Here is a 27,879-nt window from a genome sequence, read left to right as displayed (position 1 = left end):
TTTCCTTTTTGTTTTTCAAAGCGCTAAATACACTCAGCCTGCTTAATAGACAAAGCAGCCTGCAAAAATGGCTTCTTTATTTTCAGTTACGCATGCTTAGTAAAGGACAATTTGTGTCCTTTGATGCTAAGCTTGACACTGTTAATAAATCTCCACAATTGCAAACTGCAGAGAAGAACCTTGCAGAAAAAGAGAAAATGGCTCTGGAAAACGAAGGTTAAACCCCAGATCCTAACGGGTGCATCCGTTATTACATTAGATCCCAGACACAGCTAAGGAAGCCTCCAGTGCAGCCATCCTGGTAGCAGGGCACCAGGGAGAGGAGGAGGAAGGCCGGTTGCGGGTTCCCAGCCCTCACACCGCAGGGCCCCACAGCGCTGGCCTTCAGCAGCCACCTACTCGGCCGAGGCAGCCCCTGGTTGGCCCCGGCGCTCGCCGTGGTGCAAGGAGCAGGAGGCCCAGCGCTTCCAGCGCAGCCGCTGCGCCGAGCCTCACCGCCGGCAGGGGTGGGCGGCCCTGTTCCTCTTAGCCTCGAGAGCAGGTGTCTCTGCCCTTGCTGGCTGCTCTCTCGTTTGCTGTTAATTAATATTTTCAGCCTATTTACCCACAATCATGAAAACTAGATTTTCTATTAGACCCTGACAGATGTACTTCATGTATTTGTGCTGAGGCATATATCTAAATATAGGTGGTGCTTTCATTAGACTCTGAGTAGGGAAAGATCTAGTTAAATCTGTACTGATTTTACTAAAGCCTCTCCTCCTGTTAAAGGTGTTTAATAATTTTAAGTCTGCATATAAATCTTCAAACAAATCTATTCTTTCTATTAATATTATAATTTTAGTGTTTATCTCACAGGAGAAAAACTGAGTATTGTAGTTAGTCTGAGAAAAAATGGAAACAGTAATGGGTAATAAAAATGCACACTTTTAGATTCATCTAAAAATACCCGTGCCCAGTGTAAAAGAGCACTTCTGCTTTAGAAGAGAATTTGTTATTTTGGTTTTCTCCATTTCTGCTTCTTTCTTGCCAAGTTAATACCAAACACAGATCAAAAGTACTTTTTATTTTTTTTAATGATGTCAGCAGGAACTTTTTGACTTCCCGAAATAATAGAAAAGATAGTTCCAACAAGGTTTTCAAGATTGATACAAATCCTTACTAGATCTGAGAGATGGGGCTATAATCTCCTTTTTATTTGACAGATAAGTTCCTCTGAGCAGAGCTTCAGCTGATTGAGGACATCTACTACAAATAAGACATGTAATAGATTCCATTTTTCTTTTTGCTACATATTCTGCCGTACTTGTTTATATACTTGTAGTAGCTAACACAAAATTTAGGAATTCCTGCTTGTGATCCATGCATTCTCCCCCTTTCCTTCCCTTTCCTTTCCTTTCCTTTCCTTTCCTTTCCTTTCCTTTCCTTTCCTTTCCTTTCCTTTCCTTTCCTTTCCTTTCCTTTCCTTTCCTTTCCTTTCCTTTCCTTTCCTTTCCTTTCCTTTTTTTTTCTTTTCTTATTTTTTGTGAATTAAATGCCATGTTTGGACAGCACATTATAAAAAATAGCATTTACATTCAGTGATTCCTTTTACAACCCCAAAATGACACTTCAATTTTTAAAACAAATAATTTTCTTTATCAGTATCTGGTGTCTTGTACAGGAGATTGTAAATTATCATCCATAGAAAGATTATCACTCTCTGACTCCCTCTTTGTCCTTCCGCTTTCCAAACATTGGTTAATGACTTTAAAATTTGGGCTTCGTTAGACAGGCTGTCAATGAAATGCCAATGAAAATTTAGCGTGGGCCAAATTCTAGCAAGGCATGTCAACAGCAGTTTTGTTGCTGGTCTTAACTGCAAACATTTCAGTGGTTGGGGCGGGGGGCAGAGGAGGAAGGCAGCAAAGGGAAAAGGGAGGCCTCTTCAGCTGTGCTGGGCTTCACTTTTCCTCCTCGCTTTAGCTCATTGGGTTGAATCTTGCACTGTCGTTTACATTAAGTGCCATTCTAGAGACATTGGAGCAGAAACCTGAGCACTATTGCAGCTGATTCAAGAGTCAGCTTCACACTTTTCTTCTTCCTAGTCCTTCTGCATCTCCCGGTACATCTATGTCTGCACTGAGAGTCCATTTTTGAGTACAGATAATACAGACAGTTTCTCTCTTGGCTGACATTGGTAATGAACTGAGTGTAAAGATTCAGCAAACACAGATGTCTACGTTTGACAGCGTGGACTAAACAGACAGGCTCTACAGTTATGCCAGAAGAACGTTCCACAAACCCTGCATTAGAGATTTTATCTCACCTTTTACAACCAAGCATGCATGAGTATTTGACACAAACCCTTAAAACGGAGGCCACTTCTCAGAAGAGGATTTAAAACAGATGTAATATAAAGAGCACTAAATCACTATTTCACTCTCTCACTTTATTTTGCTTTCTGTCCTGCCTTGAAAAAATAAAACTGGGAGGAAATTTCCGTTCACAAGTTATCAAGCAGCGATTTTTTCTTTTCAGCTGAAATTAATCAGAACATTACATTTTAAAACACAAGCACACATGTAAATGGATAACTGCATGTACATGCTGGTTTCTTTTTCCAAAGCAACTGAAGGAAATCAGTCATTCTTACAATCTACTTAAGATTAACACAGAGAACGAAGGCAAACAAAGCCTAAAAAACACAGCTTGTCCTGGATGACCAATATTCTAATTTATAACACTGAAGACCTTCAAAACTCACATCACACAGAAGTTAAGACATATCTTCCCTCAGAAATTCTGCTTCTTCCACAAGAAGTCATTGCTCATTCCATATTAAGTAATTTATGCTCTCCTAAGAAGGCTTCTCCTATCTGATCCATAAATTAATCAATACTGTTCCCAAATAAACCAAACAGATTTTGTTTCCAAAAACATGTGATAACTTTGACCAAAAACCAAAATATTTTCAAGCAGTTTTGAGCCTTTCAAACTAGTAATGCCTAGTAATGCTGTTCCTTCTCTCATAAAAAAGCTTTAATTCTACTACCCCATCTTCCTAATTCACTTCTTGTCCGGGACTCTCATGCACTCCTTCCCTATAACTGAGAGCTCAGGAGTCCATTCCCTTTCCTAAAATATAAGTCCTCTGTCTGTTGCATGGGATCTTCCAGTTAGCATGCTAGTCTAAATTTACTACCCAACAATTTATCCTGGCTCTACTAAAAACACACTTTTAAAAGGCATTTGATGTTCACTTTATTCCCAATTTTAATATTCCTCTAAAGTGCTATTCCTCTAGCTTTTAGCATTCCACAATGCAATGTGTTTCATAGTTCATCAGCTGTCCTATAAGGGTTTTTTTGCCTAATATGTAATTACATTTTAAAATAGATTTCTCTGTGCAAAGCTCTTCAGATGTTTTTTATTTTATTTTTTAATTTAGTTCTATTTTCCATGCCATCATTAATGACAGAAATAACAAGCTTAAACATCAGCAAAAAGGATAGCTTTGTCAGACTAAAACCAAAACCAATTATATGACTGGTTGGATTAAATACAGCACATCATCTCTTAGAATAAAGGAGAGTTTTACTAACTGGGATTACTTTACAGAGCTCATTTAACACATTGCAGAGGTAATTTATGAGCAGTCCCCTAAGAGTGACCCCATTTCACATGAAATTTAGCCATATATTAGACCAGCAAACTGATACACATGCTGCCCTCATGCTGCTCTGACAGAGCTGCAGGACGGTAACTGCTGAACGGTACCCACTCAGTAATTCAACAGCATACCACTGCTTGTTGAAGCAGTGTTCCCTGTCCCTTGCATGCAGCCCAAAGAGAGCTATAACAAAAATGAGGAGAAGAATGGTGGACATCCCACTTGTTTTTTTTCTCTTTAAAAATGAAGAACTATATTTTTAAGACTTACAGAAAAACGTGAGACAAGCTGCATTCCCCCACCTGCTTTCAACAGCTGCCTTACAGTGTGAATTGCTGCATTTTCCACGTGTTTTCTGGAATGGTAGCCTCAATTACTGGCCCTTTAAGTGCTCCAGAGTTTGGGGACATGATGCCTGCCAAAAGCCTCCACGCAAGCATCACAAAAAATCAAGGTTTCGCCCCTAAATCCTGCTCAAATAACACAATGTTCTTTGCAACATAACCCATGTTTTTCATCTACATCACAGAAGCCTTAACAGCTCACTTGCTCTTCCGATTCCCTCTGAATTATTTATCTTACATTACAGCTGCTGCAGAACAACATACAGAACCTGAAAATGTTTTTCTGGAGACTTGTGGGAACAGGAGCCGCTGAAATATCTCAACAGCTGACGTTCTTGCCACAAAATATGATGCTGGGAAGTGGAATTTCAGTAGGTCTTTCTTTTACCATTAGCCCATCTTCATAATTTACAGCTGTGCAGGAGGGAGTTACATGCTACTATTTTAAAAGAAAAGTGTTTTACACCCATTGAGTAGGTGTAACTGATTGTATGTGCTATCATTCTGACTTGTTTGCTGTTTTTTTCGGACAACCTACTCTATGCAATATTCACCCCAAAATATCTTCCCCAAAATAATTATTGTTGTTGAGTGGTTCAGCAGAAAAGGAGACAAACTTCGTCTTTCAAAGTGTAGAAAGCAGCAAAAATATTTCTTTTCTCATTTTGAAATGTTTATGCCTTGCAAGCAGGAATAACTGCTGCATTAATTACAAAGAGATACCCACAATTATAAACAGGGAGCTGAACTCAGGTCTCCTAAATTCTAGGTTTGGTGAGCCATTCCCAGTTATTGTGCATTCATAAACCACTGAAAATCATTCTATGTTGCGAAATCCTTCTTCCAGGCTTCATTTTACAAAGAAAAAAAAATACATAAATGGTCACAACTAATGATTCCTTCACTCACGTAAGAGTAGAATGAGAGTAAAAAACTGCCAAGTAATTTCTGTATGAATTTTCAAGAATAAAATATTTTATCAGTCAATTCTTTCAGAACACACTGACCTCATTAGGTACTAGGTATAATTCTCAATTTTAATCTAGTCAATATATAGCTATTTGTGTATTTTTATATTTATTTATAGTATTATGAGATTTCCTCTATTTATCTTTCCACATTAGTTGAAGAGAAATAAGTAGCTACAGCTAATATCCCCACACCTACACGTCTATGGGAAAGGATTTTATTTCTAGAATCTTCTTTCCTTTTCTGCTTCCTAGGGCTTCAGCTTGTACCCACTAGTGTCATGTCTATGCTCCCACTGATTCTGGCATCAGCCCCTTGGTGAATATACAAGTATGAGCCTTGCAAGTACTTGCTATTTGCGCAGAGTTTTCCTGATAGGATAGCCTGCGATAGAAGAGGTTAGTAGGACAAGGAAACTATGACAGCAAATTATGACACTGATATATTACAATAAGTATGATATAATTTTTAGCTATATGCCAGGAATTTCTGATTTAAATATACCCAATAGCTTGAAAATATTTAGTAAAGTAGTATAATAATTTGCATGGATGTGTTTTTTGGAAATGTACTGCAACAGGCAACAAAGTCTGAAAGTGATTAACGAAACACTTCAAGGGAAAAGAGACTAAGCCCATAGTGATTTGGATCTAGAATTTAGTATGCTGCCAAAAGAGTAGCTTCCTGGAGTATTACCTAGTGTGTCTGCTAAATGTATGCAATTTCCATTCACTTCTCTAGAAGGTTGGTAGAGTCTCAGACCAGCATAATAACAGGGAGAAATTCAGACAAATAAACAAAATTATCCTGAGGCATTCTCTAGCAATCCCAGGGTGCAGTTCCCGTTACATGCCAGGAGGCAGAAATGAGGGTGAAAACATTTGTTCTGGGATTTTGCCACCCAAAACATGGCTGATGGGAGCAGGGCAGGGAGGGGGAAGCAAAGCTCATGAGATCACTTTTCTCAGATGCACATGAGTGGCCATGAGCTTCTAAAACAGACAGAAGCTCAAGAACACTAGTTTCACAGCACACCACTTTCCAAAAACAGTATGCTTGTAGAACTGTTAAATTAAAAACAGCAATTTAAAGATCCCCAAAGAGACAAAAAGTATCCTTCTTTTCTTTCCTGCACAGAAAAGCACAACCCTCAGCCAGTCCACTGTGTAGTCATCTCTGCAGGAGACTGCATCTGTCCACTAGTCTGCTTCTTATTGGCCACTTCTACTACTTAAATTTCTCCTTCTGGCTGCTTTTAGCTGGAGCTCAGTTGTCTACTTCCGAGGAACATAAGAGCTAATGTTTCTCAAGTGTGATTTTGTATCAGTATGGAACAATTGCTTCCTATGGGGGTAACAAGGAGCAAGTTCCTTTCCTAGGCCGGTAACGTCATGCCTTGCATTAAAGTGTACAGAGTGTTGGAGTACACCCGGCAGGCCTCCGCAGAGTAGTATTGCCCAGTCTGCTTGTAACACTTAGCTGTGATCTCTATTTCCACACTGTGCACCTTCCTAACCAATAAACTGTGTGGTGAGACAGTCACCAGTGGAGAACGGCTCAGTTTTCACCAAATGACAGGCACTGTACCGTTCCCATTAGTAGATAAGCTGTCTGAGCCCTGGTGGCTTTACATCATCTCTCAGGCTACTCTCCACAGTCCGTTGCAGATGGACATGAGCTTCCTCTGCTCACATGCCAAATAAGCTGCATGTATGAAAGGGCCTTTCAGTGTCAGACCAAACAACCGTATGGCCCTGCATCCTGTTTCAGAAAGTGACCAAAGGCAGATGCCTATGGCAAACATATACAATACCTCCCTGTAGTACTATCCCAGTCTCCAACTATTTTCAGTTCCGGGACTTACTGAAACAACACTGAAAATTACTAAATGCATAAAACAATGGATATATCTTCCATCAACATGCCTGGTCTACTCTTGAGCCCATGCAAATATCTACCATCCACAAGGTCCTTCAGAAATATCCTTTAGAAATTCCGTCATTTAACTGTCTATTTGTGAAGTACTCCACCTTTTCTCTGTTTTGAACCTGACTCCTAGCTTCAGATGATGCCCTTAAGTTTTGCATTGGAAGGGAGAGAGAACCTATTCATTCTTTCTGTGGAATTTGTGATTTCAAAGACCTTACGATTTTATTCTCTTCAGTTGTCCCTTTTTCCGACTGAAGTGTCCTAGCTTAGTCACTCCTCATGTGGACAGTGCTCCAAATACCTCTGATGCTCCAAATACCCTTCTGATCTCTGAGCCTTCTCTAGTTCTGCTATATCCTTTTTCAGACAGAGGACAGGAGGACTTAAGGAAGGAGGGGGACCAGCGCTGAATGCACAAGCAGTTGGCAGCTCTGCAGCAATGAGCCCAGTTAATAGGCCATGCCTCCCACACTACCCTGGACTCTTTGCAGCACCATGTGTGACCGCAATTACGCAGCGTCCAGTCCTGAGCAGCCAGCCCAGAGCACAAGCAGAACCACTGGGGCCTGTCTGCAAATGCTCATCGTTGAAACTATGTCTTTGTGGCTTGTCATTTTAGAACCCATGACAGTTTTAGATGATCTATCAACAGCCTGAAAAAAAATCCACGTAACACGCAAGGCCTAAGTATTTCTGTAAAACTGTATCTGACCCCTGGCACGAAAACAAAAGATATGAGTCACTCCACCTCCACCCCTCATTAAAACAGAATCCTGATTTGATCTATTGAATAGAAGCCTTCATAAGTATGAAAGGACTTGATAAAGTTGTATAAAAACACCCACTTCCAGAGTTCGGGTAGTAGGAACACAAAAATACTACTGCTCAGGAAACAAGGGAGTAGAGATGAGATATAAAAGTATTTTCTCTGAAGAGTAAGGAAGGAAGAAGGATTCAACTTGAGATGATTACTGATGGAAGCAATTAAGAAAATCAGGAGAGGATTAACGACTGGGAAGAAAAGCAGAATGTGGGATTTATGTAAACAAACCATTAGCGGGCAGGTTTGGCCCATTGCCTTTTCTCTATGCATACAATATTTCCTGTTCCATAAATAAATGAAGAGGGAAGTAGTAGTTTTGGGCAAGAACTGGACATTTTATTTCAGATTTATTTTGTCTAAGATCTGCAAGTATTTCCTTTCTGCACTGTCTATAACTTGCAAGAAGATAGTCTGGACAGAAAGGTAAAAAGAAATGTTCTATAAGGTATGTCCACATTTTATTTTTAGCTATCTCATGTTAGATTATAAAAGCTTAAAGGGCAAAAACTCTTGCATCAGAAAAGCACATGGGGTGCTGGCATCAATGAGATCACCATGTGCACATGATAATTTGGTATGTGGCTCTGAAGAGAAAGAAAAATAAAACCTAATTATCTATCACTTCTAGAACCTGTGCAGCTTTTCTCAATACTTTTCACAAGCTTGTTATATATTCAGAACCCAAATTTGAAAGCTGTGCAGCAGTTTTAAGCAGCTAACTTACATGTGATTTGCCACAATTAAGTGCATAAAAAGAGTATTTGCATGCATTTATGGCTAGACTGAGATGTAAGCAGGCATATTTAAATACCTGAATTGCACATACATTTCTGCTGTTTGTATATCAAAACTACATATCTAGCTGTTGTAGCCCAGAAGTTTACAGACCCTTCTGTGGCAAGAAATGGTATACATTATACTTTTTAAAAAAAACTTTTAAGAATTTTTTTTTTATTTTCAAAGCACTTCTTTAACATCCTTCAAAAGGTAAAATATTTCAGGAAGCGCTGAGGTGGTTGAATCATTATTGCAAATATTCAGTGCCCTGTGTCTTCCATATGATACAATGGAACAAAATTCTCAGGAACAATTCAAATTCTTCACTGACATTATATTATTCTGACAGTGAAATATTAATCAAACACTCATCAGTCCCACTTGCCAACTCCTACACTCAAGCAGTAGAAGGCTTCGTAATCAAAAATTCAATATTACAAAATGTGTGTGTGTATGGGTGAAGGGGGGTGTTAATGCTAATGTTACTGGTAATTTTCTCTTCCTCTTTTCACAGAATCACAGAATCACAGAATCGCTGAGGTTGGAAGGGACCTCTGGAGATCATCTAGTCTAACCCCCCTGCTCAAGCAGGGTCACCTAGAGCACATTGCACAGGATTGCGTCCAGGCGTGTTTTGAATATCTCCAGAGAAGGAGACTCCACAACCTCTCTGGGCAACCTCTTCCAATGCTCTGTCACCCTCGCAGTGAAAAAGTTTTTCCTCGTGTTCAGATGGAAGCATCTGTGTTTCAGTTTGTGCCCGTTGCCTCGCGTCCTGTCACTCGGCACCACTGAAAAGAGTCTGGTCCCATCCTCTCGACACCCTCCCTTCAGATACTTGTACACGTTGATAAGATCTCCTCTCAGCCTTCTCTTCTCCAAGCTAAACAGGCCCAGCTCTCTCAGCCTTTCCTCATAAGAGAGATGCTCCAGTCCCCTAACCATCTTTGTAGCCCTTCGCTGCACTTGCTCCAGTAGTGCCACATCCCTCTTGTACTGGGGAGCCCAGAACTGGACGCAGTACTCCAGATGTGGCCTCACCAGGGCTGAGTAGAGGGGGAGAATCACCTCCCTCCACCTGCTGGCAACACTCTTCCTGATGCACCCCAGGATACCATTGGCCTTCTCGGCCACAAGGGCACATTGCTGCCTCATGCTTAACTTGGTGTCCACCAGCACTCCCAGGTCCTTCTCCGCAGAGCTGCTTTCCAGCAGGTCAACCCCCAACCTGTACTGGTGCATGGGGTTATTCCTCCCTAGGTGCAGGACCCTGCACTTGCCTTTGTTGAACTTCATGCGGTTCCTCTCCGCCCACCTCTCCAGCCTGTCCAGGTCTCTCCGAATGGCAGCACAGCCCTCTGGCGTATCAGTCACTCCTCCCAGTTTTGTATCGTCAGCAAACCTGCTGAGGGTGCACTCTGTCCCTTCATCCAGGTCACTGATGAAGAAGTTGAACAAGACTGGACCCAGTACTGACCCCTGGGGGACACCGCTAGCTACAGGCCTCCAACTAGACTCTGTGCCACTGAGCACAACTCTCTGAGCTCTGCCATTCAGCTAGTTCTCAATCCACCTCACTGTCCACTCATCTATCCCACACTTCCTGAGCTTGTCTCTGAGGATGTTATGGGAGACAGTGTCAAAAGCCTTGCTGAAGTCTAGGTAGACAACATCCACTGCTCTCCCCTCATCTACCCAGCCAGTCATTCCATCATAGAAGGCTGTCAGGTTGGTTAAGCATGATTTGCCCTTGGTGAAGCCATGCTGACTACTCCTGATCACCTTCTTTTCCTCCACATGCTTGGAGATGGCCTCCAGGATGAGCTGCTCCATCACCTTTCCAGGGATGCAGGTGAGGCTGACTGGCCTGTAGCTCCCTGGGTCCTCCTTCTTGCCCTTTTTGAAGACTGGGGTGACACTGGCTTTCTTCCAGTCTTCAGGCACCTCTCCTGTTCTCCAGGACCTTTCAAAGATGATGGAGAGTGGCTTAGCAATGACATCCGCCAGCTCCCTCAGCACTCGTGGGTGCTTTTCTTTCCTTTATTCTCAATGCTTTCCAAGTAGTTTGACTCCACTGCCCAATCCTCAGTTCCTCAACGCTTGCTGTGATGCTTATAGCACTGAATAAATTTCTTTGTCCTCTTTCTTGCCAAGCAGGGAGGACCTTGTAAACAACTTCTGTGGGCCATCTACCTGGTTTCCCAAAGAACCTTTAGTTGTTGCACTGTATTTCAGACAGCCGAACTGCACCTTCTGACTTCCCAGTTCAATGGCTGCAATAGCTCTGCCTAGTGCTTCAATTTTCGGGAGCCTCACTGTACAGTATCCAGCAAACTTTGCTTTTTCTGTTGTGAGCTCTCACACTGTTTTGGCTTTGGACTGCTAGGACAATGGAAAAAAAATATTCTTAACATTTGCTCAAAACTGGTCTCTTAATTGGACACCTAAAATTACAAACTCCTTAAAGGATGTGTTGTCTTAGCAGTTACTGTGAAAAATGGAAAAATGGATTTCGTACACAAATCTCCATTTATATTTTTCAAAATAATAACTTCTCAATAGATGCTGTCAGTAACTTCTAATTATTACTTTGATGACTCTTTAGAAGCAATGTAGCTAAGAGAAAGATTATCTTACGCTCTACTAGTCCGAGATGTTAGTGAAATTTTAATTATGTCAACTGATTCCTTTGAAAGTAATGAAGCTGCACACACACAAGAGAGGGCAAAAGTTGAAAACAAAAGGACTGTGCAGGTAATAGAGAGCAGAATTTGACCTGCCACGTCTTTTAGTTATGGTGAAGGTTCACAATCAGAAAAAGAAGGAGATAAGCAAATAACAAACCACACACAGGATATGGAACTACATGGTATTTTATATAATTATGTCATGGAATTCTTTTGGCAACTCAGAAGTACACATCAAAACATGTACTTTGAATTTATGTGCATTAGGAATGTCTTGTTTCACCCTTTTCTTCCCTTACGGACAAAGACCTACATGTTTGTGGCACTAGGCCATGGCCAAATTTTTAGTCATTTCTTCTAAGCAAGATTTAAATGAGTTTAAAAAAAGAGTTTTCATTCTATGTTCAATCTGGCACACAGGGCACTGCATCACTGTGGAGCATTCTGGAAGGGCAGTATCCAAGAAGTGATTGGAAAGGTGTTTCCTGTTGCCACAGAAGAAAAAATAGTGAGAGTACTCAAGGCTGCAGTAACACAGGGCCGGGAGCCCTGTGACAAAGGGAATTTCAAAGATGAGATAACGAAGGAGGGTATTTTGGGGGTCCGTGGCACTGGAGAAAGGGACACCTCACTGCTGGTGGAAAGATAAGTGCAAAGATATATGGAACCTTAAAGTGTGTGCTCTCATTTTGAGGCACGCTGAATTTAATGGTCAAACACTATTTTTACCAAAGGTTCTGTCCCTTATTCAGAGTGCAGGGTGGACACTGTTCAGAGTATGAATCTGCACAGCTATCTTAGCTCCTGTAAAACCACATTTTTACAGAAATTTAGAAGATTCTAGACAAATATTCTCCCGAATCATGGAGAATTTAGCATGACATTTGGTTTCCTATTCTGGTGTTAATTCCCACCAAGAAAAGTTTGTATCTTATTTCTAAGTTGCACTGTCTCCACACAGCAATATTGATTCGATAGCTATCTATATGTCAGGGATGAAATTTATGCCCGCATTTGTGAGACAAAATCCCATATTTTAACTGGGAAACTCAGATCTTACTGTTCTCTTCTGTCTACCATCACAAATACCCAGCATCTTTCACAAATGGAACTCATGCATGCAGTTACACTACAAATCAAATAGACTGCTTAGTCTGTATCATACTCAATTAATTTAACAAGAGTGTCCAAGCTGATAAAACACTCAAATAAGCATATCTCAGGCAATTGCTAAGGAAAAAATCTAAACAGTCCAGCTTCACCCTAGCTCCTATTAAAACAAAGTTAGATTTAGTGCAGTTCACTTGAACATACCATATTAAAATTAGAAAATCAGGATCACATTTCATGCAAAGCATGGTGCATGCACAATACATAGCCAAATAAGGGTGAGGGTTAATAGACATCCTCCTAACACAAAAAAATCCTAATGTTATTGCGACATTTGTTATTATAAAGTGCTTCCGCACGTATATTGTTTGATAAGGGCACCACACAAAACTAGTGTGTAGACAACTTTGTGGCTCCAGCAACAATATGAAAATACAAATACAATTATTAAAATTTATTCCTTGCCGTCCTTTTGCCAAGACAAGTCTGAACTCTTCTGATGCAACTGCAGTGCCAAAGTCCTTTTTTATAGCTGAAAACAGAATTAGAAGCTGTATCACAAGTCATCTTGTAAACTCTGCCACCGTGATTTCTTGTGTAAGGGACATATTCTCTGGGGAACGATTTTAATTAGTTTATTTTCACTGCTGGCCAACTATATCTATCTGGCTGTAAAAATGGCAGCTTGAAATCTGCAAATACAGCACTATCTTCTCTTTGCATGTATGTATTTCATTTTAAAATTTCAAAACACTTTATAATGGCAGATTTAAAAACAATAAAAAACACAATCATTTAACAGAAATAGGGGACTACTATCCTAGAGGTATTTGTATCATGTAAAAAATAAAAATGAAAGAGCAATTAAAAAATATATCGTTTACACAGAATTACACCTAGCAGGATGCCTCTATTTAAATAATGGATAATTTGTACCTGGTACCAGCAATTCCTATCAAATATCTATGTTGCTTCCCACAAGCACGTAACAAATATTTACCAGTCAACGAAAAACACGCTACCAGACAACAACATACAATGCTATATAAAGTTGGATATTTTTCAAAGTGTACTCCATAATGTAATTGTAATAATATCTATTGTAGCTGTTTATAAAACAATTACAGAACCTGCCTAAATACGGGCTTTTACACAGATATTACCTGTAACTATTCCACTCCACTCTAAGTGACCATATATTCAAGACCAAATCCTAGGAAAATATCCTCCCAGCTTTAGGATTACATTATGCTCATGCAAAATTACACTTAAAAGTCCTATATGCTACTGGAAGGTTTCGATTTTTGGCAAGACAATGGATAGTTTTCAGATTCAAGGGTTCTGACCCTGAAAGAACTAGACTGGGCTTTTATTCGTTTTGTCTTTAAGTGGATGTTCATTTCTGGTACAGTTTCCAAAGAACACGTATCAAGTATATCCTGGAACAGATTTCACATTCTGGTGAAACCACTACTAACATTCAGCAAGGACTTCATGTTGGGATTTCATTGTCTTCAGCTATACACTTCCTCTCCTCATTCTTAACACGAGCAGCAAATTTCCCTCCTGTCTCAGAAATCAGTGATGGCAAAACACAGTTGCAGCTCTTCTTTCTCAGAAAATACTTCTTTTCTGGTGTACCCCGAACTGCTCTGCTAAAAAATTGCAATGTGATCTATACGAAAAGCTTGTTCTCATAAAAGCATCTCATAAACTGATGGAGTCAAGTATTATATTTTGCTCTCCTTTCTATTTAAAACAATTATTTAAAATATAGGTGCCTCGAAATTCTCACTGTTCGTTATTTCTGTGGTTCTAACCATTGCTCTGTAACACTAATAACATCAACCTCTTTCTAAGAGATTTCAAAGAGATATCTGGGAAGGAAAACCATTTGCATAGAATCCTTGAATATACTTCTGTGCAGTCCCTCTTCCTTAGACATATTCTAGCTCTCATCTTCCTAGGAGGCTTTGAATAAGCACACACAGGATTACAGTGAACCTATACTATTAATCACTACTAAAGACGATTGTTATTTCAGCCAAAAAGGTTCTTTAAAGCTGATATATTTTGCACCATTTCTTGGGCAAATATATACGATATAAACATGTACATGTTTGTGTGCGTGTGTGTGTGTGTGTGCACGCGTGTCTGGGAGAAGTGTATTTCCTGTGTAAATACTAGTGATTTTTCCTGGTATGACTATAGCATAATTATAGCATAACAAAACACAGTTGTAAACCGGTGTTATTATGCCAACAAAATGGCAAACTAGCTAAAGTGGAGCTCTGAAACCCTGCCGAACTCCTGCTAATTTCAGGTTGATGCAAGACTAACTCAGGACTCCATTTGCACCCCACCATTTCCAGGAACTTTATTCATGTCCAGCCTCCAGAGACTGGGTGTCAAAAGGCAACAACCCAGGCAAATTTTTTGCCATAACGAAGGCAGTAGATTTATCCACACTCCTCTCAGAAGTACTCATACTTCAAAGGTGCAGTCGCTTTCCACAAAAGCATTGGCAAAATTTCCAAGGAAACATGCAGAGCTGTAAGGCCTTATTCAGCAGTTGTGAAACAGAAGATCATCTAATTCAAACTGTGTACATGAAGGGGAGGAACAACAAAAGAAAAGATGGACAGTCTCCTTAATCTCCCACCTCACAACAAGCGAACAATTATTCAGATTTTTTGCCCATCAATGCATGACTTCTGGACCTATTTCTTTTGTAATTGTGTGTGAAAATAAGCTTTTCTATCTACTGGCTTTAAGAGAACTGATATTTATGATGTCTGTTTTGCACACAGATTACTTTAAAAGACTTTTCAATGGCTTTTCAGTATATATTAGTCTCCTAGAACAATTTTGCAAAATTACCTCAGACTCTCATTACTATATTTTCTTCTCTTTACTAAAGCTCCCAATGGCAATCACCACTGAACTGAAAGACAAACATATGAATATATTTTTTTTGTTGTTTCATTAGGAGGAAGCAATAACTTTTAAATGAGACTTCTGTTGTTCTGCTTAAAACAACCAATGAAAACCCTTTCACATTCTGAAAATTTTTAATTTTGACAGTGATTTATTAAAGGTCTGGTATTAACACATGCCCTGCTTGAAATAAAAATGGAGAGCAGAATCATCTTTGAGAATTAAAATTATTGGAAACTCTTTTTCACTTCTTTCATTCACTTTTCATTTCAGGTGAATAACAGCATTCAGCTCTTATTTGATCAAAGCCCACCAAGGACTGTCACATGGACATTTTGAGCTTCAGAACTTTAATGCTGTCATTAAGCTGATTTCAACAAAATAAAAAAGTTGTCAAGTTTTAAGCAGCTTCAGAACACCTTTCTCTGGCCATATTTACAATCCCAGTGATGAGGTGAAGGCAGAGAGGCAAATAAATAGAAACAAGAATTGTGAAGTGAAGGCATGCAGAGACCACCAAAATATCCACTTTGGTAGCTTAAATGGTAGAACATACAAAAGACCACTCATTGATCAATTATTTACCTCAATACTTCAGGATGACTGCATGTCCCAGTCTTATGCCACCACTAAGTCAATTTCTTCTACTCTTGACTCTAAAACTTATTAACATGATATCAATAAATGAGAGAATAAGCCTTGTTCTGAAAAGTATCAACCCCTGAAAGACCATGAATATTTGAATCCAAACCAAGAATTCTTTGACAAAATGATGAATGAAAAGAACACACAAGAGATATTGGTGTTTTATCCTCAAACCAGCTACTAGTTTGGGATGTTGGATTATTAACTTATTATTCCCAAAAGTTCTGCTTTGGAAAGTGAAACTGTAAATTGGCAACTCCCTGGTCATATCTGCCTTTCTGAACCTGCAAAGCAGAGGGCATGGGCCAGCTTCTGTCATTGCTGTACTGACATAAATCTTTTTCTCAAAACTTTTACATTGGAAGCTAATCAAGGCAGTGTGCTTGCACAGTTGCAACACTGAAGGCTCTGTTTGCAAATAATGAGACTGTGTAGACTTACACAAGGCTGAATTTGCTTAGAGAATCCAGCAATGATTCTACTATTAAATTATACCTGTAGGCAAATGAAGAAAAAGGGAACGAAGGAATGGAGAGAACAAGAATGTAGGAACCTGTCACTGAATCAGCACTGGAGACACCGAACTGAAAAAAAAAAAAAAAAAGTCCATAAAATCAGGGGCTTGGGAGATGGGGCTCCTGGCTTCCCCCACATGGTTAATTTATCCTGGAAAAGGTATAAAAAATGGAAATTCACAAATCCTTGTATTTACATATAATGCAGTATTACTTTGCTTCAAAGATACCAGATGATTGAGGTGTTATGCTTTGCATCTTTTCTGTCAATCCAAGTAGTATTTTCTTTTATCTTTTCTTTTGAGGTAGGTAATCTCCAGTACTAAAATGGATAAACCTATCAACTCATTTCACATGCAGCACTGAACATTCATCAGATGCTAACAACTTTCTATCATTACTCAGCTGGGCAAGATCAAAACTAGGGACAGATGAAACACTCTCTTGTCAGTCTCCTGAGTCATTCAATTCCCACTGTTCTTTATTTTTTGCTGCCTGCCTTTATATAGCAATATTGTTGTTGCAGGCAGCTTCTGTGATTCATACCTTGGGCTCACCCACCTAAAATTTGTGGGTGAGATTAGCTACCATGACAGTGCTTTCCTCTGGGGTCTCTCAAGATCTCTGACCTGTCTACTGAGACTGCCATCCTTCTTTTGAGGAGGATTTTTTTTTTTTTATGTTTAAACACAAATGCTCTGTTTTTTACCAAGAATACTACCAGTGCTTAAATACAGATTGGTAATTAACAATGACATGAATGCATTCACTATTCAAAGTGCAACATCTCATTATCTTAAAGATTTCCCAGGTAGAAGAGAAATAGGTATGTTCTGAGATCAGGAGAAAAGACAAATAAAAATATGACACAATTTATGTGATTGGAATACATTTTCTAAGAAGGTGTAAATGCAATACCTATATGGCAAAGGCACAATGTCAGCCTTACATCTGGGAATGAGAAAGAACTGAAGACTTCACATGTATATTCTCCTGGGAAAGGTAAATGAATCCTTCCATCTTCCCTTCAATTCAAAAGGAGATGTTATAAACTATCCTTCTACTCATCTCCTCCTATCATTGTTGGTTCAAGCTATGGCTCCTTTCCATTTCAGAGGATGTGTTGTTATACATTAAACAACTCCTTCATTAGGGATCTAATGTCATTTCTCTGCAAGCTTCCCTTAAACTTTCCGGGCTTGCTAGCAAAGCAACATATCCAAATATTAACTAGTTAGCCACTCAGCAGAAATAGCCAGTAACAACCAGTATGAACATGCTTTTATTGGGTATTTTTTTATTCTATCTCTGCATGCATTCTTTAACTGTACTTACATTTATCATACGTCTGTCTTCTCCCCTTTCCTTCAATAAAAAGAGAAAACAACGTCCCTCATGCATGCTTACAGCCCACTCAAGGGGCACATTCTCCATAGATTTTATTCATTTTTTTCCCCATCACATTCATCATCAAATATACCCAAGTACTATACATTTTGGAGACTTATACTCCAGAATACCAGTCAGGCTGGTATTCTATAATGACCATATGGCACCACTATGTTAGTATCTCTGTCTTAATGAAATATCCATGTTCTGAGTAGCTAATGAAGCTTTCAGTACTAATACTGACCAAAAAAAACCCACCCACCCCTGAAAGACACACAAAAAACCCCCTCAACTATTGCAATGCCTTATCTGTAAACTCTGAATGCTTCTTTCTGCTTGAAAGTGAGGTGAACAGGAAAACTCTGGAATTACTTGCAGTCTTTCTGTAGCAAAAATAAAGAAGATATTTTAGAGCTCCTTCTAATCCCTATGATTCATATGTCAGACTCCTCAAATTCATCATTTCAAAAAAGTTTTTTTATCCATTTACAGGCCTAATGGTGAACCATGTCCCAGGCAAATTGCCTGCCTTTTATTTCTAATGCTCTAATCAGTGTTAGTAAAGAATGCATTGACAATCTTCATGCAATTATTATTGTTGACTGGCATGATGTCTATATAAACTGGCTTTTTCACTCCTCCAAAACATTTTAAAACCATGGAGACAAAAACTGCAAGCCCTTTTTTGTTAATCAAAATGCATAATCGCATAGAAAGAGCAACCTCTCCTGCCTACCTTTTTCCCTGGAGCCTTTAAACTTTCAAATCAAAGCCACAATATATATCGGATGAACAACATTATTATGACTTCACCTTTAGAGTACAGATTGTAGGCATACGGGGGGTCCTGTATCATTGCAGTCTAGTCAGCCATCAACCACTGTTTTAAATATGTGCCTTCTGAAAATTGAGTGCCCATGACTGTGGTCATCAGTGTTAATCACAGAAACTGACTTGGATCCATAGAAAGGGATAATTAAAATTTTGGCATTAAAGGGCAAACATTCGAATTTCCCAAGAACAACAGAGGAAACAACGGCACTGACAAATTCAAGTACAGCTTTAAGTGCCCAGATCTGTAATAATATGCTTGAAGTTACTGAAAAAAACTATGACTCAGTCCCTGCCTCAAGAAACTTCCAGTTCATTTGATATATAATCAGTCCAGGTCAGAGAAAGCTCAGGCTCTGGCAGAAGATGTGCTTTTATAACAATGCATTTTTTGAAAAGCAATTTGCCTAGCTGACCAATTTTAAGTTTGAAGAGCATTATAGACAATATTTTATGGAGAAGGATTTAACAAACTTTTAGCTTACACTGCCAACTTATATCATGTGCCCTCATTTGACACTGGACTCATTCAGAAGTTATGTGGAACTGCAGTGCTTAGTCTATGGCCTCCTAACTGTGAACTTGGAAATCAGTGAATTTCTTCCCATTTCTTCAGATCAAGAATATAAGCAGAAGTCTGTGGAAGACTCTATAGTAACCTTAGTAGCCAACTAGCCTTATCTAGCAATAAATTCTTTAAATAACCATGCTGTCACTAAATCCTCAATACATGTTACTAACTTTTGTGGTGATTAGCAAAAGACTATACTGAAGCATGGGGATAACCTAGTCCATGCTAGATGCTCCAATGAATCAAACCAAATATGCAAGAAAACCTAATAGCTGCATTCTGTTGCACAATAAAACAGAAAACAACAGTTACTCTAAAATGAGACTCACCGATCTTTCCATCACCTCATGTGTGGAATAGTCCCTCTAATTTGTCCATTAGCATTGCTGAATGCAACCTCTCTCCAAGGAGATTTCCATGTATGCTTTTTTCAGTGAATTCAGATTTTGGCATGTTTTGTTCTTGAGCCTTCTTTTTTACACAGTTTTACTTCAATTTTCACCATGGTCTCTGTTTTGCTTTTTTTTTTTTTTTTTTTTGGTAGAAAATCAAGATGATCAAGGGACCTAGCAGCTACTAAAGAAGTTAAATGACCCAGACATAACAAATACTGCATAAAGAAATCCAGGAGAAGAACTTCCCATGATGGAATATTGGTATATCACTGGCAAGCTGCATCTGTTTCCTGGGAAACACTCATTATATGGACTGCAAATAGGAAGCTGAACCTGAAGACACTCAAAGACAAATTCCATGGCCATAAAGGACTTTCACACTCAAGATTATTATGTGTATGGTGGTAAGTAGCCTATACCTTCCACAATAAAAATAGATTATTCTGCTCTCAAAGACAGGAAGCTATTCCTTGAATAATGTTAGTTTACACCATAATGCTGCTTATATTCTTAAGCAGTCAGACTAAAACAATATTACAATTTCCAACAGAATTTCCATTAACAGTGACCAGTTAGGACCTAAAATACAATCCAGCAAACCTGGTTTCAGCCAGTAGTGTACATGGGTACATAAGTATATTAACCTGCTGTCTACAAAGATACTCACTCATGCATATTCATCTAATTGTTGCACCCACTCTGAGCCTAGTTGCAAGTAAGATTGTGGGTGACTTAGCTTGAGGTGAACCACCACTACAAAGACCATCTGCTATAGCACAGTGTAAATTCTCTCAATTCAAAGACTTAATTGAACTTATAAGCACTAGCTGGATGAGGTGATTCAGCAAGACTACGTATAGGCTAGGGTCTGCTACAAAAAACATTTTTGGCTGAAATCCTAATCAGCATACAGTATATTGTGACAACAGCCCCAGAAGGCATTCAGCTGGTGTCAGGTTGAGTCACTATGGAATTATTACAAAAAAGTACAAGACAGTTGTAGTAGTTGTTTCAACTCAAATAAAAAAGAAATAGCTGGCATGGAGACTGTGGAATATCTGTTCTCCAACAGTGAATCATAAAGATCTTGCTGTAAAATAAGCTTTGAATGTAATGAAACCATTAGCTCATCAGACCCAATAAGCTACAGTGCAGAAGCATTCTGGGGGGGGGGTGAATGTTTATTCTTGTTTGTCACTGCACTAGGAAAATGCACCACAGACATTTGCTGACCAGCACAACAGGCTTGCAGGCAGCACAAGTAAAAGCCAGAGGAGTCAGTACCCAAGGGCACACTTCACTGATTCTTTCATGCTGAATCCCAATTGAAACTAGCAAAGGATGCTTTTTTCCCTCTTCAATGTTTGTTTACTAATATATATAATATGCCTCACCATTTCTGTTACACACTTTGTAACACACTAAGTTGTTAACCACAGTTGTTTGCAGTTATTTTATCTGGCAGAAGAACTCACACAAGTATCATTAACATCATTAATATTAGTAACAGCCTGAAAAAATCTTTCTGTACCAAAGAACAAGGTACAGAATCAGGAAAAGATAACAGCATTGTTTTTACTCCCTTCTTTCCAGAGACTTATATTTGGCATATGAGGCATACGGGAGCTCAGTCCACGTGTGATTTTTTTTCATAAACCATTTCACCTGCTGAACTCAGGTGACTTGAATGCTATTGTCCAAACTCGGCTGCAATTCACCAGCTCCACTGAGTTCACACCACAGAAAAATTTGCTGCTAATAGTCAATCTGATACACTCCTAAATGTGGACACAAATATGAATAGACATTAGCACACATCTGGGGTTTTGTATTTTTTTATCAAATAGCCTGCAAACTCATTTTAAGCATATTTTAATCAGGCAAAATCAACTAAGTGATTTATTTTTGAAAGATTCTAAGAAAGAAATCAAACAAAAATGGTGAGTTTGAATTCAAGGAGCTTGTTCTCACTTAAAAGCAAATGTGACAATTGCCAACACCAAGCAACGTATTTGCCCTCTATGAGCACATGAGGTATAAAACTAAATAATTCACCTATTTCTCAGAATTTCACAAGGTGAAATAATCTTTAACTTACCATTATTTTTGTGTTCTTCCAAAGTACAGCAATGTGTACAGCCTATAGAGAATTATCTGTAGTTGAAATGTTTCTCTGTGTGGATATTTTATTGTAAAAACATTTAAGGAATGACTCAGTATATGAGATAATATAATCACATCATTCTATTTATTAGAATCATAACATTCTATTAAAAGGCTAGACCCAGATACTATTCCCCAGGCTGATTTTGCTAATGCATTCAAACCTTAAAAGGATGTGGTCAGTAATTCCGTATTAAAAAGTCAATGATATCTGAACTAGTCTTTTGCTTACTGTTTTTGGAATCAGTAGTATGAAGTACAAGTAAACAGAAATAAAAATATCTCCCTTTTTATAGCAGGATAATTATAATGCTAGCCCGTAAGACCCTAATCTTATAGACATTTATGGATTTACCTTAATTTTTACAGGTTACAGGTTGTAGGAATTTTCTAATGTACAAACATAAGCATGAGCCTAAGTGCTTGCAGGAACATGACTTAACTGTGGTAGACCTACAGGTTTTGCTTCTCTCCACAAACAAACAGCTGTAAAGTTTCATTCCAATTTCTACTGGACATTACTCTGAACATCTGGCTGTGTACAATATATTTTTTTAATAAATATATATATATACTTTCTAACTAAAGAATTTTACCTTCTTGATTTGGTCATTCTCATATGGATGCTTCTGTGGGTATTAACAGTATTAAACTCATCAACGACTGCCGTACAAGAAATCTGCGTGCACCTACATTTTCATGATTACCATCATGATCTTTAGCCAAATGTCCTAATGCTTCATAGCAACAAAAAGTTTTGAGTTTGAGATGAGATACGTTTATTACATATACGAAAACACCTAGCATATTGAAGAAAACCCACTACTGTCAACAGGAAGCTTTAAAGAGTTCAGATTCCATCCAGAAGACAGAGTCATATCTCTATATTTTTTTCTATATATATGTATATTAAATAATTTTACAAAGTCATGTGTTCAGCCCTTCAGCTTTCACATAATGCCACAGAGCAGAGGATGCATTGCAAAAAGTGAAAACATGTAACAGTGAAGACTGACAGGAAAGTAGAAATTGAGTAAAATGACAGTTGTGCTGTTTTGGTGGGGTTTTTAGTCATGTGCAGTGAAAATTACTGTCATAGTATTGAGAGAGAAAATCTAGAAAGGGGAAAAATGAACACAGCTACTCTTTTTCTTTCCCCCCTAAAGTTGTTGAAATTAATGCCTCATCTTATTTAAAGAATTTGTTGCATCACTGAATGTTATGTATTGAGATATATATATATATATATACACACACATATATACATTCAAGCACAACCTTGTATGTTGTCTATTCCAGTAAAAAAAACATTTTGGGAAATAATGTCTTCTGCTAGACAAATTATGATAGTCTGTACAATTTTGAATCCACAGCACACAGTATAAGGCATAGAAAAATATTTAATAATTAATATGGATCATTTAATAGGATGCCATGCTGTACTAACTTATGGGAAATAAAGGTCCATTCTTCATAGACTAGTTTTTGTACAAGTAGTTTTTAAAATCATGAAGAGTTTTGTTCTTTCTTAAGACCCTTCTTTCTTTGTGCCAGACTTAATCACTAGCAAAAGAATTCCAAAAGTTGAAAATTAAAGTATAGAATTCTTCTTGCTATTCTGGACAGTACATCTCTATGTAAAGATTACCTTTTCCATTACAAAAACTGCAACTGTTTACAAGGCTGACCAAAGCATGGGAGATACAGGTTCAACAATGGCATCTATTTCAAAGGAAGTCTGTAGTCTTTGGTAGCATTAAAATATATATATACAGATATAAAAATGTAAAAAAAAAATTAAATATGTAAACAAATATATAAATATTATACCAGTTAATTAAAAATAAATTAACAGATTTCTGTGCATTTTGTAATACTGACTTGAATCATCTATGAAGTTCACAGATGCTTTGCAAATCACCATAGACACCTCAGTCTCAGCTCTTGGGCACAGGCAGTTAACTACAAAAGCAGTTTATAAATGTTGTAATGAAGATCTTCAACCACAATTCTATATCAGTTACAGAGTGCAGCTATGATTTTCCTTTTGTGCTGTTGCTATGACAGTTCTTATTTTCATATATTGCCCTATAGACTAAACTCATTATACTTGCCATGAAAACAGATTAAATTTAGATCTGAAATGCAGAAACTCCGCAATAAAAATAATGCCATTTTCAGATAATTGACTCTCTGCAGTAAATTTAGTATGCTATTGGTTTAACTTACTGTACCAAAATATCTGTGTAAAAAACACCCCAACGTGAGAAATACACTCATTAGCCAAAAATTTCTATTATTAAAGTATTCAAAGGATAGTCAATGTCTCCTCCAGAGCAGATGACTGTGGGTTCCCCATAGCACTCTGTTAAACACCTTTGCTGTTTGAACATCTCTTTACATCAGGTAGAGAGGGAGCTCTAGACAGTAGGAAATTTACTTTGACTCTTACCAGAAAAGACACTGGGGATCTTGGAAAGAAAACTTTTGACTGTACGAATAGGAATCCCATTTTTCTCATCTTGCATGCGGGCTATGACGTCTTCCATCTGAGCACAGAGAAAAAGAAATAAAAGAAAGAAATAATAAAGAAATCCAGAATTATTTCCTAAAAAAATTCTCTAAGAAGTCCTAGATCAATCTCGGAGTGAAAGGTCCACTCTTGTAATTTTTTTTCAATTAATAATGTCTATTTTTGTTGAATAGAATAAAAACCTGGAAGTATTTCATTCATGAACAACAGCAAAGCAATGTTTATGCTCCAAAGTCTCTTGAGAAAGAAATACTGAGGCAGAACAGAAGGATTTAGTTTCGAAGTAGTTAAAAAACTATTGCTGAATATAAGACTTCACATGTGATTATGTTATTGGTATTGTACCAAATATAAAAGCAAAAGAGACTCATGCAGTCTTACAGATGACTGATACAGTTCTCAAAATGGCTGTTCAAAACAAAAGTAGAGCTTTTAAGTTCAAAGCAAAAATTCCCTCTGTTCTTTTGAGAAGAGGAAAAAAAGAAATTACAACATGGTCCAATTTTGCATCCCTGGAGACAGTAGAGCCAGAAACATGGGTTTTTTTATTGGTAATGGGGTGAGTATAAAAATGTTTAAAATCTTTTTATTATGTTTTTTGATACTTTCATATGTATTAGCTGATTTTTTCCAACTCAGTTTTGCAGGCTAAATTGGTCTGCGCCTTCTGTAATTCAAACCCAAACCAAAGGCCTTTCAGTCTCCTGCGAACTCTGAGCAAGCTGCTTTAGTGCAGAATGCAAAGAAGCTGCTCTCAATGGCAGGTAAGTCCAGGGGGTTTCTTGCACATTTCATCACTGACACTTACTGATTAGGTAAGTCTCATCTTTCTCCAAATATCGAGCTTCTTACAACAGAAATGCAATTTGATAAAATGAATTGCTACCACTCTTCTTCATTCCTTCAGTCACCAATATACTCCACAAAAAATAGGTCTTTGCAAGACTGTGCCTTTTATTAGTCAAATCTTAAAACATTGTCCTATCTTTCCTCTGTTCCCCAATTTAAGTTCCTAAACATTTCATAAAAAGTTTATGGCTGAACGTCATTAAAAAAAGTTCGTGAACATCAGACAAAATTTTGTCGTGCACTTTTTTTCTGCAGAAGCTACATGACTCAAATCAACATACATATGGCATTAGATAGTGATAGCTGTGAATTAATTTGCCCAGGGGGAGGTGATGTACAGAGTCAGGAAAGGGGGAGTGAGTTGGGACCCCGAGTGGTGCATATAGGCATGAAGAACAAAAAATTATGCCAAAAAGAAAAACAAAATCAATTAATTCCACTGTTCATGGAAAAAACAGTTTGTAGAGAGAATGTTTGGAGGTTCATATGCTCCATGTACATATGGAGTGTACATTAACAACCCAAGGAACACAAATCCAGTGGTACAGTCCAACACAAAACGTACACACAAAAAGGAGATAATGTTAGTACAGCACAGAGCAAGATTTGGAAGACTGAGTCTATTGCTCACTATTAAAGAATATACAAATGTAATTCTGAAGAAGGGAACTCATGTTCATTATAATCATTAATCAAATACTGAGTCCATTCATGACTATTGTCTGCCATGGAATTTTAACTATTTAAATAGAAAAGGCTACCAAAAATGTACTGAAGAAATCGTCAGGTAGACAAACTGTTATCTATGAAATGAAATCTGTCCTTACATTTATTATCCATATAGTAATTAAAGGCCTGTTTTGACACCTTCTGAATTCAACTTGGAGCCTGCCTTAATGAGCTCCTAAATGAAAAAGAAGTCAATTCAGACTCAGGTGAGTATCTTTCCATGGATCTTGTATAGAAATAAAAGTAAATTTGATGGTAAGTTCCATACATACAGTGTAAGCTTACAGGAATATTGCTGGAACTACAAGGTGAATAGTAACGTATGTTACACTGGGACAGAGTTTAGAAGACAATTCGTATTAAGGCAACATGATAAAGGTATAATTACATTATAATAAGGATTACTACAACTGCAGGACCCAGATCTGGAACACAGTGTTACAAGGAGTGATCTGCTGTTGCCTCTCTCTTGGGACTGTGCAAGAGTGCAAACATGCCAGGCGCAGCATTCCTAGTGCTCTCAGAAATCAGGCTTTTGAGAGCACACGGAATAAAATGTTAACTGACATTCACATTTGTTTTCCTGAACTTGCTTCACAGACTCAATCCGAAGTGTAGAAGACCTAACTCAGACTGTAGCTCTGGGGGAATTCTCTCGTTTTGATTAGAAAAGTGAGAACTAGGATGGCTGCTTTGCAAAATTACACCTTCCCCTTCTCTTCTAGCTCAGAATACTGTTCCACATAAGCTGCAAATACCCTCCACGCCAAAGGCAGTTTACACTCCACACACCCTAGCTGAGAACTGACTAGTTTATTCAGTGTACAAAGATTACTGTATAAATGAGGGGGAATGTTCTGAAACAGGATATAACACAACACCTGACTCCTAATTAGTTATAGCAGACGTGGGATTCTCTATGTGATTAGTCAGACTAAAAAGTCTTATTTGTCTTGTCTTAATTTGCTTAAAAAGAAAAAATCCTGTGTTTTGCAGTCATCTTAACTGTTAAACATAAGAACTCAAGAAAATGAAGTGCAGATAAAAAAATATTCCAATTAAAGATTTGAAAATATCTAATCCAACATATGTATGTGCACAGCTGAACTTCCAGTATATGTAGTCCATATTTCTGATTTGTCTACTTTAAATTCAGCAAATGTATAATCTCTTCCACTGCAAAACATTATGTCCTCATTTAATTATATTTGGAAAACAGCACTCAAGGCGTTTCTCCACCATTTATCAACAGTGACCTAAAACAATGAAACGGACAGAATAGTTTAATTAGGGTGATAAAATAAAATACTCATCTAATTTCACTCAAGAAGTCTAATCTGGGAAACACAAGCTGCTGCCTGATACAGTAATTTTCCTCCCTGATGTGTCACTGTTTGCTTCTGAGTCACCTGACCTGATGCTCATAAGTGAAATATAAGCTCCCTCACTTTGCCTCAGAATAATGTTTTCATGGTTCCTTTACTATCTGCTTATGTGGATAAATCTGACTGGCTTTGACAGTGCACTGCGATCTTTTTTAGCCCTAAATCTTCTTAAAAAATCAAAAAAAGAAAGAAAGAAAGAAAGAAATGCCACAAACAACAACTGCCTCCTGATCACTCTGCAAACAAAGCTCAATGTGCATGAGAAAAGGAAGTCACATAAGCATCTCTCTTACTGCTTTTCAGTCATCACTGTATGAAAGAAATGCAAGGCTTCCGCAGAAGTTTATTTAAATAACCGTATGCTTAAAATAATTGGCCATTTGTTTGTTATAGTGAGTGAATTCTAATCCCAAACAAGCCTCACTAACCTTGTGGTGCATACGCAACTCAAACCAAACTTAAAATATAATATTAGTATTTAAAACTTCACTTGTCATCTCCTGGTGAAGAGAATTTGAAGTCTTGATCTTGACACATGAGGACTCTGCCCGGTCTATTTCAAAGACTTAACTCTATGACAACAGCGACAACGCATCTTATATGAAGCAAAAGAGAAAGATGATAGCAAGATCCTGTAAGAGAGAGG

The 27,879-nt window shown here is 38.1% G+C and overlaps 1 protein-coding gene across 8 annotated transcripts in view; it reads right to left on the bottom strand.

Moving 5' to 3' along the window:
• Nucleotides 1-27,879, bottom strand: part of RGS7 (regulator of G protein signaling 7) — a 291,703-nt gene that overhangs the window by 112,553 nt on the left and 151,271 nt on the right. For all 8 annotated transcript variants that reach the window (XR_010883712.1, XR_010883713.1, XM_067293359.1 and 5 more), the window contains one exon: nucleotides 24,190-24,286. Coding sequence is in view for 6 of the 8 variants with exons in the window: in XM_067293359.1 (XP_067149460.1) it covers nucleotides 24,190-24,286 (97 nt within the window). In the remaining 2 variants the exon portion in view is untranslated. The remainder of the gene's footprint in view (nucleotides 1-24,189; nucleotides 24,287-27,879) is intronic.

This window comes from Apteryx mantelli, chromosome 3 (assembly GCF_036417845.1).
Source record: "Apteryx mantelli isolate bAptMan1 chromosome 3, bAptMan1.hap1, whole genome shotgun sequence".
NCBI lineage: Eukaryota > Metazoa > Chordata > Aves > Apterygiformes > Apterygidae > Apteryx > Apteryx mantelli.
The sequence above is the reverse complement of the archived record's forward strand: the minus strand, read 5'-3'. Positions and strand labels throughout refer to the sequence as shown.